At 52.7% G+C, this 15809-nt stretch overlaps 2 protein-coding genes across 2 annotated transcripts; one reads left to right on the forward strand and one right to left on the reverse strand.

Annotated features, from left to right (window-relative positions):
- Positions 1-3289: 3289 nt before the first annotated feature.
- Positions 3290-4054, reverse strand: LOC136455397 (uncharacterized). The gene has a single exon (XM_066455437.1). The coding sequence runs from the start codon at positions 4052-4054 to the stop codon at positions 3290-3292; it is 765 nt and encodes a 254-aa protein (XP_066311534.1).
- A 9178-nt stretch (positions 4055-13232) lies between these two features.
- On the forward strand, positions 13233-14286 carry LOC136453685 (protein STRICTOSIDINE SYNTHASE-LIKE 10-like). The gene has a single exon (XM_066454242.1). It carries the CDS (start codon positions 13246-13248, stop codon positions 14284-14286), a length of 1041 nt encoding a protein of 346 aa, XP_066310339.1. The 5' UTR covers positions 13233-13245.
- The last annotated feature ends 1523 nt before the right edge of the window (positions 14287-15809 follow it).

Below are 15809 nucleotides of genomic sequence, written 5' to 3' on the forward strand. Positions count from 1 at the left end.
AGTGTGTATCTGGTTTTGCCTTTAAAACCGGGTGCTACAAAGGTGATGTAACATCCCGGTCTAGGGCTTAACAGGATTAATAGGATACTCATAAAAATAAGTTGCAACTTCTTTTCTGGAAGCCCATCTGCAAATAACTCTGAGGTTAAGCGTGCTTGGCCTGGAGCGATAGGTGACCGACCGGGAAGTTCTTCCCGGGTGCGCACGAGTGAGGACAAAGTGCGTAGAAAAGACCTATGTTGGTCTGTGAGGGTAGTCTATATCCTAGAGAAGCTGCTAGATGTAAGCGGGCCCGGCCTCGGAGAGGCGGGACGTTATAGAATGGTATCAGAGCCGACTCTCGCGGTTTCACGGGCACGTGTGTCGCAGTTGCGCAGGCATGGTGCGCATGGCTGGTGTGGATCCGGCGTGGTCACACAGCATGGCACATGCGCTGGCTCTGGACACATGGACGTGGCCAAGAGAGGACGCTCCTGGCTTGGGATTGATCGACGAGGACGTCGATCTCTTAAGGGGGTGAGGATGTAACATCCCGATCTAGGGCTTAACATGATTAATAGGATACTCATACCAATAAGTTGCAACTTCTTTTCTGGAAGCCCATCTGCAAATAACTCTGAGGTTAAGCGTGCTTGGCCTGGAGCGATGGGTGACCGACCGGGAAGTTCTTCCCGGGTGCGCACGAGTGAGGACAAAGTGCACAGAAAAGACCTGTGTTGGTCTGTGAGGGCAGTCTATATCCTAGAGAAGCTACCAGATGTAAGCGAGCCCGGCCTCGGAGAGGCGGGACGTTATACACCTTTGCGATGACGTATGGTCCCTCCCATGGTGGAGAGAGCTTATGGTGGTTCTTGTTGCTCTAGACAAGGTAGAGCATCAGGTCTCTGATGTTGAAGGCCTGACCACGCACTAGATGGCTGTGGTACCAGCGCAACGCTTGCTGGTACTTGGCTGAGTGGAGGAGGGCGACATTGTGCACTTCATCTAGCTGGTCCATGGCATCCTCGAGGGATGCCTCGGCTCCCTATTTATCGTATGCCCTAACCCTCGATGCTCCATAATCGAGGTCGGTTGGGAGGATAGCCTCAGAACCATAGACCATGAAGAATGGTGTGTCGGTGTTTTGAGTAAACACCAATGAGTAAATTTGTGTTATTGCCCGTCTGACCTAGATGGTGTGCTAAAAAGACACAAGGTTTATACCAGTTTGGGTAGAATGTCCCTATGTCTAGTTCATGGCTGCTGCTCGTATTATTAATACTAAAAAGTTCATAGTAGGGGTTACAAACGGGTGAGAGAGGGATAGGTCCTAAGTCTCTGATGGAAAGCTCGAATGGGTGATGAGAGGATGGTTGCTGCTCAGCTATGTGTGATGTGATGTGTGATGTGTTAAACCAATCCTTTTAGTGGGGTGCCTTGCCTTCCCTTTTATAGTCCAAGGGAGAGCAGGGATTACAGATGGGTGAAAGAAAAAAACTAGAGGCAAAGGAGATCCTTCAAAGATGTCGAGTCTTCCTTTTCCTCTATGCGGGCCCTGCTGACATGGCAAGCGGTGTCAGGGATAGCTCAATGCTAGGTGCATGTCTGCTGATCTAGATAGGGCCACGCTGGGCATCTGTCTACTGATGATGTCATGTCCTGGCATTTGTTAGCAAGTTATCGCGTCCCATCCCACCCCGGCGGGCAGCGCGGCGGACCAGGGTGCTGATCCATGACATACAGGGAGCAGACAGCGCAGTGACCGCATGTCTGTTACTATACGTGATGCGAGTTTCCTCCTAGACCATAGTGGTTGTCGTGAGCTTCCATTAGGATCCACGCCCAAGGGCAAGTGGCGGCTCTCACAACACTGTAAGACAAATGTCGGCGCCTACAACACTGTTTGAGCTCTAAAATGCCTAGAAGGTCTCAAAGCGCCCTTCTTGTCATATCATGACAGTACTTCTCTATAGGCATGCAGGATATGGTCCTTGATATTACAGTTGACTTGAGTGCCCTACTTTATCTACGGGCGTCATTAGGAAGGAGTCGTGTGTAGGCGTCGGGCGAGGCAGAGCCCCCCTTAGGAGCCGGGCGAGGCGGAGCCACCCCTTGGGGGTCGGGTGAGGTGAAGACAACCCTCAGACGTCGGGCGAGGCAGAGCCAACCCTTGGGGGTTGGGTGAAGCAGAGCCAGTCCTCAGACGTCAGGCGAGGCAGAGCCATTCTTCAGACACCGGGCAAGGTGGAGCCATCCTTCAGACATCGGGTGAGGCGGAGCCAACCCTCAGGGGTCGAGTGAAGTGGAGCCAGTCCTCAGACGGCGAGGCAGAGCCATCCTTCATACCTTGGGTGAGGCAGAGCCATCCTTCAGACATTGGGCAAGGCGGAGCCAACCCTCGTGGGTTGAGCGAGGTGGAGCTAGTCCTTAGATGCCAGGCGAGGCGGAGCCATCCTTCAGACGTCGGGTGAGGTGGAGCCAACCCTTGGGGGTTGGGCAAGGCAGAGCTAGCTCTCAGATGTTGGGCGAGGTGGAACCATCCCTCGGGAGTCAACCTATGGCATTCCCAACCCTTGGGGTCAGATGATCGGATGAAATGAAGCCTGCGGCCTTGGTGGTTTGGACGAGGCAGAGCCCACTGGGAAACATAGTCACGTTCTTGATCGCTCTGATGAATTAGCATTGATGGGTATCAACTCCTCTTCTTTGGGTACCCTAGTATTGGTCCCTAACATGGTGTGTACCCATTCATGTGGGGGTGGGCCACGGCGACCCAATCGACGCAAATGTGGTATTCATCATAGAATAGGAGGAACTTCTTTATGGTGAAATGCATGTTGTTGTCCGTGATAATGGAGTTTGGGACCCCAAAGTGCTGGATGATGTCAAGGAAGAATAGCATGGCTTGCTCAGACTTGATGGCAGAGATCGGTCGAGCCTCTATCCACTTTATAAACTTGTCTACGGCGACAAGCAAGTGTGTGTAGCCCCCAGGCGCCCTATTGAGAAGTCCAAATAGATCGAGCCCCTAGACCACAAATGGCCATGTGATAGGGATCATTTGAAGTGCTTGGGCCGGTAGGTGGGTCTGTCGAGTGTAGTATTGACACCCTTCGTAGGTGCGCACAATTTGTTCCGCATCGGCTAGTACGATCGGCCAGTAGAAGCCTTATCGGAACGCATTTTTGACTTGGGTTCTAGGCGTGGCATGGTGATCGTAGACCCCACCATGGATATCACTCAGCAACCGCTTCCCTTGTTCGATGGGGATGCAGCGCTATAGGATCCTGGTGTGGCTTCACCTATAGAGCTAGCCCCTAGTAAGTATAAAGAACTTGGCACGACGCCTGAGCCACCGAGCCTCTATTTTGTCTATCGGCAGTGCCTCATGGAGGAGGTAGTCGAGGTAAGGCATCCTCCAGTCGCTCAGAGGGTCAAGCTCTATCGCTAGATCCTCGTCAAGCTCCATGACTTCGGGGTTGGATGGAGCCAATGGCCGGTTAGCCCCTGAGCCCAGGGCGGGTGGTGCGTCACTAGTCTGTTCTAGCTCCTCATAGTAGACCGAGGGCTTGTACTGGTTGCTGGCAAAGATGCTCATTGGTACTAGCTCTCGACCAGATGCCACTTTTGCTAGTGTGTCGGCCACCTCGTTGAGACACCTCGGGATGTGATTGAGCTTGAGACCATTGAACTTGTCCTCTAGCTGGCGGACTTCTTGGCAATATGCAGCTATCTTAGCATTGTTGTAGCTTGATTCCTTCATGACTTGGTCGATGACTAGCTGGGAGTCACCTTGGATGTTGAGCCATCGGATACCTAAATCGATGGCGATGCGTAGGCCATTGACGTGCGCCTCATACTCGGCCACATTGTTGGAGGGGAAATGGATGTGAACCATATACCTCATGCATAGCCCGAGGGGCAAAACAAAGACCAATCCCATGCCGACGCCTTTCTTCATCAGTGATCCATCAAAGTACATCATCCAATACTCTTGGCCGACGACCGCTGGTGGCATTTGGACCTCGGACCACTCTATAATGAAATTAGCCAGCACTTGGGACTTGATGGCCATTCGAGGGGCATATGAAATTCCTTGATCCATTAGCTCGAGTGCCCACTTTGCCATTCTTCCTGTGGCATCCCTATTTTGGATGACCTCGCTGAGAGGGAAGGATGTCACGACCGTCACTGGATGCAACTCAAAGTAGTGACGCAACTTCCTCTTGGTGATGAGGATGGCGTACATGAGCTTCTAGATTTGAGGGTAGCAGGTCTTGAAATCGGATAAGACCTCACTAATGAAGTACACGGGATGCTACACTTTGAGGGCGAGTCCCTCTTCTTCTCACTCTACCACCAGGGCGGCGCTGACCACTTGCATGGTGGCTGCGATGTAGAGCAGAAGTGGTTCCCCATCGGTCGAAGGGACCAGGATCGGAGCCTTTGTTAGGAGTTGCTTAACCATGTCAAGTGCCTCCTAGGCCTCAGGCGTCCATTCGAAATGGTCGGCCTTCTTTAGAAGCCGATAGAGGGGGAGACCTCATTCGCCAAGGCGTGAGATAAAGTGGATGAGTGTGGTGAGGCACCCTATAACTCATTGTACCCCCTGTATGTTCTAAATCAGGCCCATCCTTGTGATGGCCGAGATCTTCTCTGGGTTGGCTTTGATGCCATGCTCAGAGATGATAAAACCCAACAGCATACCCCTTGGGACCCTGAAAACACACTTCTCAAGGTTGAGTTTGACGCCGTTCGCTCAGAGTTTCACGAAGGTCCGCTCTAGGTTAGCTATGACCTGGTCAGCCTATTTGGACTTGACCACAATGTCATCCACGTAGGCCTCAATGGTCTACCTAATGAGATCCCTGAAACACTTGAGCATGCAACGTTGGTATGTAGCCCCCACGTTCTTCAGACCGAATGGCATTGTGACATAGCACAATGATCCGAATAGGGTGAAGAAAGATGTCATGAGCTGGTCGAACTCTCTCATCACGATTTGATGGTACCCATAGTACGCATCAAGAAAGCAAAGGGTTTCGCACCCTGAGGTCGAGTTGACTACTTTGTCTAGGCGTGGCAAAGGAAATGGATTCTTTGGACACGCTTTATAGAGACCCATGTAGTCAACACACATTTTTCATTTCCCACTCTTTTTCATACAAGAATAGGATTGGCTAACCACTTGGAGAGGTATACTTCCTTGATGAACCTGGCCGCCAAAAGCTTCACGATCTCCTCGTCGATGGCCCTACACTTCTCGTCGAAGCGATGCAGGCACTGCTTCATCAGCTTGGAGCCTAGCCTGATCTTCAAGGCATGCTCGGTGACTCCTCTCGGAATGTCTGGCATGTCCTAGGGTCTCCATGCAAAGATGTCTCTATCGGCCTAGAGGAAGTCGACGAGTGCGCTTTCTTATTCAGAGGAAAGCGTGGTGCCAATGCGCACCACTTTGCCCTTGGAGCAGCTAGGGTCTATGAGGACCTCCTTGGCACCCTCTATAGGCTCAAAAGACCTAGTCGACCATTTAGGGTCAGGTGCTTCTTTGATGACCTCCTCCATGATGGTTGCAAGCTCCTTGGAGGCGACAATTGTCGTGGTATGTTAGCAGCACTCAACCTCACACTCATAGGCATGCTAGAAGGAGGTGTCGATGGTGATGACCCAACATGGGCCCCGCATCTTCAACTTCAGATAGGTGTAGTTAGGGATGGCCATGAACTTTGCGTAGCACGGACGTCCTAGGATGGCGTGGTAGGTTCCATGGAACCCGACCACCTCGAAGGTAAGGGTCTATATCCTATAATTGGTCAAATCCTCGAAGGTGATGGGCAGATCAATCTACCCAAGTGGCATGGCCTGCTTTCTAGGCATGATGTCATGGAAAGGCGCCCCGGTCGGTCAGATGGGTGCCCGGTCGATGCCCATGGCATCAAGCATTTTGGCGTACATGATGTTGAGGCTGCTGCCTCCATCCATCAGCACCTTCATGAGCTGCTTCATGCTAATGATCGAGTCAACCATGAGTAGATGTCTTCCTAGCTGTGGGACACTTTTTGGGTGGTCAGTCCGATCAAAGGTTATGGTGGACTCTGACCATCAGAGGAAAGCAGGCGCGGCCAGCTCGGCCATATAGACCTCATGGCGCGCAAGCTTCTAGTGGCGCTTGGAGTTGTAGGCTGCTGACCCTCCGAAGATCATGAGGCAGCCATCCAGCATTGGAAAGCCACCATCCTTCCCATCGACGTCGTCCACGGTTGGCTTGGGCTCCTTCCTATGCTCCCCCTTGTTGGAGCCTCTAGACAAGAACCGCTTCGTGAGGCCGTAGTCCTTGTATAGATGCTTGATGGGGAAAGCATGGTTAGGACATGGTCCGAGGTGCCTTTGGTGGGCTTCTGACACCCCTTATGGTTGGCGGCATCCATGAATGAGCCCTTGTGTCGCTGCTTGTTCTTCTTCTTGCTAGGATGGTTGGAGGAGCCTTCACCGGCGTCCTCATCTTGCTTCGCCTTGCCTTTGAGGCAGTCAAAAATTGCCCTGACCGCCTCCTCATCTGAGTCATGGCTGGTGGTGATGTCGAGGAGCTCCTTGGTGGTTCGCGGGCCCTTGCGTCCTAGCTCATGAACCAGGGACTCGCAAGTGGTCCTAGACAGGAAAGCTCCTATGATGTCTGTGTCGACGACATTGGGCAGCTCATTGCACTGATGGGAGAAGTGCTGGATGTACCCATGAAGAGTTTCTCTAGCCTTCTATCGGTAGTTTTTGAGATCCCATAGGTTTCCAGGATGCGCGTATGTGCCTTGGAAGTTTCCCATGAAGATCTCTTTCAGGTCCGCCCAACTTTGGATTCTGTTGGGCGAAAGGTGTTTCAACCATGTTCGCGCCGAATCAGCCAGGAACAATGGAAGGTTGCAGATAATGAAATCATCATTATCTGCTCCACCGATATGGCAAGCAAGCCAATAATCCTTGAGCCACAGTCCAAGGTTCGTTTCCCTAGAGTATTTTGAGATGTTGATCGGCGGTCGGTACCGTGGTGGGAAGACAACATTGAGGATGTGTTGGCCGAAGGCCTAAGGTCCTGGCAAGTCAACGCTCGGGCTTTGGTCCTCGTCATTGTCATAGCGTCCATGACGACATGGGTGGTAGCTACGGCTAGCCCCCTCCCTCACATCGCCATGGGCATGACTATGGGCATCGAGGGTGTCGCGTGGGTCATGGTGGTGGCCAAGACGCTCATGCTCTAGGACCATGGTGCGCGGCCTGCCGCCTTGCGGTGCCTAGTGGACTAACGCGTCCTTATCGGATCACTCTGAGGGCATGCGCTGGCTGGCATCGAGCTCACGTCATTGAGACAGTGAGCTCTCGGCCTGCTACACCACCGTACACTCGAGTAGCGAGCGAATCTCATGATGGGCCCAACGATCCTCGGGTGTCGCAGGACCTAGAAGCTCCCAGAGCAAGGCCGCTGCAACGGTGATGTTCTGGCTTGCCTGGGTGAAGTGTGGGAGTGCTTCATCGTCCTTGATGATCCTTCGGTTCATGTCATGGGCCACGGCACGCGCATGCCCACCATCTCTATGGCGTTTGATATCTTGCTTGAGCTCCACGCGCTCCTGCTCAAGCTAGAGTCATGCTTTCTCAAGCTCTTGGTGTCGGGCCATCAACTACTCTACCTGCAAGCAAGGTGGGGCCCCTGCATCCCTCTCGGCCTCATTATCAAAGTCATTCATTGGGGTAGCCTCTCCCTTGTAGATGCTTTCGACGTCTCCCTCGGGGCTACCTGCCATGAAACATTCACGTGAGGGGTGATGGCTCCTCCTATTGGAGTCAGAGCTAGAGGGCGACTCTGATTCTCCTACGGGGACATCATGGAAAGATTCCACAACATATTCGGTTATACCCACAAACTCGTTGTTTGTAGGGGATGGGGGAGTGTGTTGCGCCACAAGGTGGCCAACGGTCTCTGTGGCATTGCCCAGACTAGATGGGAGCGTCGTCGAGGCACTCCGGATGAGGTGTTCCGAGGAGAGCGGCTCTCCTCCAGCAAGCTACATCATGACATTGGCAAACAAGAAGGTGAGGCATCCCAGATCCTCCTAGGACGGTCGGGGTCCCAGGAAGGCACTGAACTAGTGCTCTAACCTCCCGTAGTTGAAGCCGAGGAGCTGGTCGCTCCTGAGGGCGTGGGCCTCTGATGCATGCAATCGTAGCTCCTTAAGCGCCTCGACGATCGCATCAAGGCTGGTGGAGTGGAGAGCTTGGACGGTGGTGGGAGCCTGCGCTAACCCTCCCTCCATTGTAACGATGAAGTCCAGGTTCCCAAAGTGCACGTGCGTGCCTGGGACCCAGCTAACGCCATGACTAGCCATCCGAGACCTGGTGTGGACGTCGAGATGCGTAAAAGGCCCCAACCTGGCACACCAACTATCAGTGTTTCGAGTTACCACCGATAAGTAAATTTCTAGTATTGCGTGTCTGGCTCGGATGGTGTGCTTAGAGGACACGAGGTTTATACTGGTTCGAGCAGAAAGTCCCTACGTCTAGCTTGTTGTTGCTGCTCATGTTACTAGCACTGAATGTTTGTAGTAGGGGTTACAAATAGGTGGGAGAGGAAAAGGATCCCAAGTCTCTAGTGGAAGGAGTGAGTGGGTGCGGAGAGCTCGATCGCTGCTCAGCCGTGTGTTCATGTCGTGCACTTGTGCGGATCTGGCTCTGATCGAGTCGAATGAGTTGATCCCCTTCATGGGGCACCCTACTTTCCTTTTTATAGGCCAAGGGAAAGTGTGGGTTACAGCCAAGGAAAAGGAGAAGAACGAGAGAGAGAGAAGAAGGCCTTCAGGATTACCGGGTCCTTCTTCTCCATTATGCGGGTCCTGCCGATCCTGTAGATGTCAACATGGACAACTCCACGTCGCGGCCCTATCCGTCACTGGTGCCATGCACAGGCGATGTCTTCTAGTTATGGCGTTCCATCTCATCTCGGCGGACGACGTGGTGAACTGACACGCATGTCATTGTTCGTACGAGGGTTAGGTAGAATAGCACTAGCACGCCCGACACTGTTCTTGATGTGAACCCTTAGATATGGCCCATCATAGCCATGGGTTACATTGAGACATGCTAGTCTCTTCCCTGGTGTCAGAGCTTTGACCTAGGCCCATACGCTTGGACCTAGAGTGGTTGGCGGCGGTATGGGTCCCCATCGGGTGAGGCAGAGCCTGCACCCAAGGGGTCAGGCAAGGCAGAGCGCAAACCCAAGGGTCGGGCGAGGCAGAGCCCACAGCCTTAAGGTCAGGCGAGGTGGAGCCCACGGCCTCGGGGTCGGGCGAGGCAAAGCCCACGGCCTTGAGGTCGGGTGAGACGGAGCCCGTGGCCTTGAGGTCGGGCGAGGCGGAGCCCTCCCCTAGAGGTTAGGCGAGGCGGAGCCTGTATCCTTGGGGTCAGGCGAGGCGAAGCCTACAGCCTTGAGGTCGGGCGAGGCAGAGCCCGTGACCTTGGGGTCGGGTGAGTCAGAACCCATGGCCTCAGGGTCGGGCAAGGCGGAGCCCTTCCCTAGAGGTCGGGCGAGGTGAAGCCCACGCACTTGGGGGTTGGTTGGAGCTGTAGTCGCGCTCTTGACTGCTCGGATGAATCAATGTTAATAACCATTAGCTCCTCGTCTTCGGGTACCCTAGTATTGGTCCCCGATAACACTTATCTTTAGACATAACGTCTGATCGGTGGCGTATGACATTATCTGGTCGACGTCGACGAAATTGAACGGCCCTCGAACTTTCTAGCATGTCATCATGGCGACGGTCATGGTTGTTATAACACCATTCTTTGCAGCAATAATTGCGACACGGCAGGCAATCGAGACAGGTAGTCCGATCGACTCGATTAGCGGCTCGCTTGACGGCTCGGATGGTTCGTTTGACAGCTCAAACGGGTACGTGGAGTCATAGGCGAACGGACGTAATTGGAGCCTGATGGAGTCAATCCGCGTGGGGAGGTGAAGTCCTTGAGCGTGTTCGACCGAGGCAAGGGCACAGTCCAAGATCTTCCTTGCATGCCTGAGATACATGAGGTTGCCAGCATCTTTGGTGGAAACACTGCTCCACATCGCGTTATCATCGGCCGCCTTTCCTGATTGCTGGTTGTCATGATCCACGGAAATGATCTTGCGTATTCGATCAGAAATCACGAGCAACAATAAGATGTGATTAGGTTTCTCCCAACCAAAATCATGCAGACATACGGATATATCTAGAAGTACAATAACAATATTTAATTACGAAGTGACTTGACTTAGCTTTCTTGGATTGCTTGACTCTAATCTTGTTGTCGTGTGTTGCGTCTGTTGGAGGCGCATGGCAAGGCATCGGACTCCAGCACGTGCAGTCGTTCACCGAGCAAATTGATCCGCTGCGTGCCAGCGTTGAGTTACCGACGACGTTGGTTGAAGAAAAGATTCCCATCTGGTTCGCCACAGAATCAGCACGCACATTCCCTACCTGATGCGTCACTGTCGACAAAATCTGGTCGGCAGTCTACCAAGGGGTATAGCCGTGGTAGTAGATGAATCGGTAGAGGTGCGTATAATAGGAACCGGATGGTAACAGAGACATAAGACATAAGATTTATATAGGTTCAGTCCGTTAGCATGACATAAAACCCTACATCCTGTGCTCTGTTATTTTGTATTGATTGCATATCAGATTTGATATATCTCGTCTAGAGGACCTCTGCTTCTCCTTATATACTCTGGAGGGGTAGAGTTACAAGAAAAATATCATATTTGGTATTATACAATAAATCGCATTTTCATGTAGTCTTATAGTGCACGTCTTGATCTTGTGAGCTGGACCACCTTTGGGACGCGGCCCATGTCTTGTCTTGTGGGTACCAGGGGCCATACCCCCACACAATTGTATCTTTCAGTTGTTTCAGACGCTTCAGAGGTATGTTACAGTTGAATCATAAGGATGTTGTACAAGTAGATCTGGGGATGTTTTGCTCATGTTGCATTTATTTTAAAGGTTTGTTGAAAGCACTGTTTCAAAATGTTTCACTTTCTAGATGATGTTGTAATCGTTCTGATTTGGATGTTTTCATATGCTTCGCACAAATGTTGTAATAATATTTCCGAAATATTTCAGTTGCTTCAATCTAATGTTGCAGTAGTTGTTCCATGTTGTTGCAAGTGTTTTTTATTCTAGCGTTGTTTCATATGCTTAACACTAGTGTTGTAATAATATGTTCCAAATGTTTCAACTCCTTTAACCTATTGTTGCAGCAATTTATTTCGTGTTGTTGCAATAATATGTTCATGGTGTTTCAGCTGCTTCAGCCTAATATTGCAGCAGTTGTTCCATATGTGTTGTGTTCATGGTGTTTCAGCTGCTTCAGTCTAATGTTGCAGTAGTTGTTTCCGTGTTGTTACAATAATATGTTCGTGGTGTTTCAGCTGCTTCAGCCTAATATCGCAGTAGTTGTTCCGTGTTGTTGCACGTGTTTTATTCCAGCTTTCTATGTTGTTCGGTCGGGGAGGGGCGAGCCAGGCGAGCGGGGGGGCGTGGTTCGCCGGGGGCCTAGCGGGCGGAGGTGCTAGGGCCGGCGGACGCAGGGTGCTGTGGCCATGGGGCGCGCTGGACATGCAACATGCTCGTCGCGGACGTGGGACGGACGCGACGGACTGCGGAGCGATCTGGGGGCGTGCGGATGGGGGACGGGGGCATGCTGAGGGCGTGCAGACCGGGAAGGGGCGCGGCGGAACTGAGAAGGGGCGCGTGCTGGGAGAGTGCGCCCGATGGTTCGGACGTCCACACGCCAGAGCTCCCCTTGCGCAAAGGCAGGATGAGTTTACGTATCGCGGTAAAGAAGACGGGCTCATGATTAGCGGCGTGGACATGCGCCTCTATCATGTTTGACGTCTGCGCGATCCTTTATTTATTTATTTATTACTGGCAAAGTGTGTTCATGCGTTACAATTACAACATAACGTACACTTTGCTATATATGGTCATCTGAATAACTTATGACTCAGGTTTATCTACCAGTCACCTCATATGTTCTATATCAATACATCACACAATTTGTATTCATATTTGTATATAACTGTTTGTATTTGATCCATTTGCATCCCTGCTCCCAAATATCCTCCAGGTTGTTCGGTTTTGTGCCAGAAAAGCTTGATCCGCCGACAACAAGGGCTTAGGACTTCTCATGCCGTTTTCAGAGCTCCTGGATGGAGCCGTGACTGTTTAGTACGTAGGCAGTAGACCGTAGACGGTTTAGTTGTTTTTCTCTTCAGTGTGAATCTATTTCTTGTTAAACAGGGGTGGCATGGGGCTCCAAAAGCTGAACCCCATGCACAATTTGGTGACGCGCAGCTTGCGCCGCATAGGAGCTTTGTAATCTACTATTCTCCTCTCTTATAAATGAAACTTTCGAAAATTTGGCCTGCGTAGTGCGTACTAAATCTACCTATAATTTGGTCCTCATGAGTCATGATGCGGTTTCATTGTCAGAGACCAGACGGATGAGCCAGTATCAGGTGCCGGCCAATTGCAATGAGTGTGCAAATACTGAAATACATGAGTGCATGCAACGGGCATAGAAAACTGTCGATCACGCAGAGCTGAACGCCAGAGCTGTGGACGTGCAGGCCGGACCGTGGCGGCGTGGCGCGGTGCGGGGGATCAACCGGGGCCATTTGCGTCCGCCCGGCCGGTGCAAGTACATGTCCGTGCAGCTAGTGTCAACGATCTAACGCGACAGTAGGATCTGGGCGCTCGTACACACAGCTCTCGTTCGTGCGCGGCTCAACAACCGAATTGTCTTCTCCTTGTTCCACCTGCGCAATTGTCTGCGTTCTCGCCGATCAGATGATGATCAATCTGAAGTCCCACAACCAGCTTGGGCGCGACGAGGCCCTGGTCCTGTCACGCAGTTCGGCACCGGCGAACTGACGACTGAGACAGGCGCCTTGTTTGGATCCGAGCCGTGACAGGACCAAAACCGTGTCCGTGTGCGCGGACCTGGTTCCCAAATCCCAGCAGGGCCGTCTCGTAAACGAAATCTCCTGCCAACAGCAGCCGAGCCCGAAGGCGCGACGGGTAGGTTCCAGCTTCCAGGGCCATAAAACGCGAGCCCACGGCGCGGCGAGACGCACATCAGAACACACGACGAATCCAGCACGCGCTGCACGAGACTGCCAGAGCGCACACATCGAAGATCATCCCCAGGAAGCTAGCTAGTTGGGCGACGCACAGGCACAGCATGGGTTGGCGTCGGCTTAATCTGATGACGTCGCTCCTCGCCGTCATCGTCCTAGCGCTTTTCGCAGCGCCGTGTGCCGCCGCCGCGCAGGTCAAGACGACCGACACGCGCTGGAGCTTCCGCGTCCCTTTACCCAGCGGCGTGAGCGGCGCAGAGAGCCTCGCGTTCGACGGCAAGGGCGAGGGGCCCTACGCCGGCGTCTCGGACGGCCGCGTCCTCAAGTGGGGCGGCAGCACCGTCGGCTGGACACCGTACGCGCACAGCGCGAACTACAGGAAGATCCCGCTATGCACCGCGGGCGTGGTGCCGTCGGCGGAGACTGAGAGCACGTGCGGCCGCCCCCTGGGCCTGCAGTTCCACTTCAAGACCGGCGACCTCTACATCGCCGACGCTTACCTAGGGCTCATGAGGGTCGGGCCGGGCGGCGGCGAGGCGGAGGTGCTGGCGACCGGCTCGGACGACGGCGTCCCGTTCAACTTCGTCAACGGCCTCGACGTCGACCAGGCCACGGGCGACGTGTACTTCACCGACTCGAGCGCGACGTACCCAAGGAGGTTCAACACGGAGATCATGATGAACGCGGACGCGACGGGGCGGCTGCTCAGGTACGACGCGCGCACGGGGGGCGTCACCGTGCTCAGGTCCGGCCTGCCGTACCCGAACGGCGTGGCGGTCAGCCGCGACGGCGCGCAGGTCGTGGTCGCGCACACCGTGCCGTGCCAGGCGTTCAGGTACTTGCTCCGCGGCGCCCGGGCGGGGCAGTACGAGCTGCTGGCGGACCTGCCGGGGTACCCGGACAACGTGAGGCGAGACGGTAAGGGTGGCTACTGGGTGGCGCTGAACCAGGAGAAGCAGCGGCTGGACGCAACGCCAGAGACGGCTCCCGTGAGGCACCTGGTCGGGGTCCGCTTGGACGCTCACGGGGTGGAGGTCGAGGAGCTCACGGCGGCCAAGGGTGTCACGCTCAGCGACGTGGCGGAGAGGAGGGGGAAGCTGTGGCTGGGCTCCGTGGAGCTCGAGTACGTCGGACTGGTTGCATGAGCGGCTGCGTGCCAAACTGCCAACGTTAGCTATGGTCATGTTAGGATTAGGAATTGGATTAGCAAGTAGGAGTAGCTCAGTTTCATGTCGTCTCGTGACTAAGTAGTATACCAACATTGTTATTGTATGCCGATTAATAAATTTCATTATCGTTTGATCATTGTACCGCTTATTTTCCTCAAGAAGTTACTGCTCGAGGGCACGTATGGTATGCACTGCCCGTTCTCGGGTCCATCCAGAGCATCCGAGGTTTCGATCGCCATCCCGATGACGTGAGCCGCGGCGGTACATGCGTCGTCGCAGCAGTGAGCAAACAGTACTCCGATATGGGTTTCACGGTTCACGCACATGCCGTCGGAACTCAGACGGCACGTCAGGCTACGTACTGATCGACCTGCCAGTGGTATCTAGCATGTACACTGTACACGATATATTAACTCGAATATGTACATGCGTGCGTTATGTGGTCAGAAGAGTGAGCTCTGCCTATGTTCAACTGGAGAGCAGACACCACACCAGAGACCAGACAGCTCTGATCGCCAACCTTGGCCATGACGTGAGGGTACTTTGCACCACAAATCGTCAAAATCGGACTAGGCCTTGTTTAGATGTCATCCAAATTCCAAGTTTTTTCACTCTCTCTCCATCACATCAATTTTTAGCCGCTTGCATGGAGTATTAAATGCAGGTAAAAAAAATAACTAATTGCACAGTTTAGTTCGAAATCACGAGATGAATCTTTTGAGCCTAGTTGGTTCACGATTGGACAATATTTGTCAAATAAGACGAAAGTGCTACTATTCATCGGTTTGAAATTTTTTCGCAATCTAAACGAGGCCTAGTTGATTTTTACTGTCGACTACAGAGAGGATGAACCATACAGCAACGGGAAAAGGGTTGGTAATCATTAATCAATAATGATCTATACTAGTGGATTTCTCTCTCACCATTGGCTTACACCAGGCCAAGAACGACTACAGCAGCACCCGTACATGATGTTCGTATACATGCCCTTCATTTGAAACTTTGCTTTAGTTTTTCTCTCCACTATGAGCTGATCAAGTACTACCACTGCGTTGGAGATGCCATGTCTGTAACGGAAATGAAAGATGGACATTTTTGTGTCTCCAATGCAATTGCATACTCAAAAGTAGCAATTGGGCTCCAGTTGGTGATGAAAGAAAGGAGCGAAAGGCAGGAACTTTTAAAAGGGGTCATCCATGCTCTGGGAACAGGGAAAGCTCTGCTTATTTGCCCCCAAATCCTTTCGTTGCTCCATGCAAATCACAGCTTACATGGCCGGTAAAAGCGGTGCTACACCGTTTTCAGCCAAAGCTCTGGCAGCCTGCAGTAGCAAGCCAAACAGGCCCCAAAAATTACCATGGTCTAATAAAGTACAAGATGTTTTGGCATGAGGCTCATGGGATGGTCGTTGCTGAACATTTCGGTACCGAGATTGGCAACAGAACAAAGAAATCGTTCGGAACGACAGTTTAAACTACAACGTCATGTTTACATGCAGT

Source organism: Miscanthus floridulus, chromosome 5 (assembly GCF_019320115.1).
Source record: "Miscanthus floridulus cultivar M001 chromosome 5, ASM1932011v1, whole genome shotgun sequence".
NCBI classification, from domain to species: domain Eukaryota; kingdom Viridiplantae; phylum Streptophyta; class Magnoliopsida; order Poales; family Poaceae; genus Miscanthus; species Miscanthus floridulus.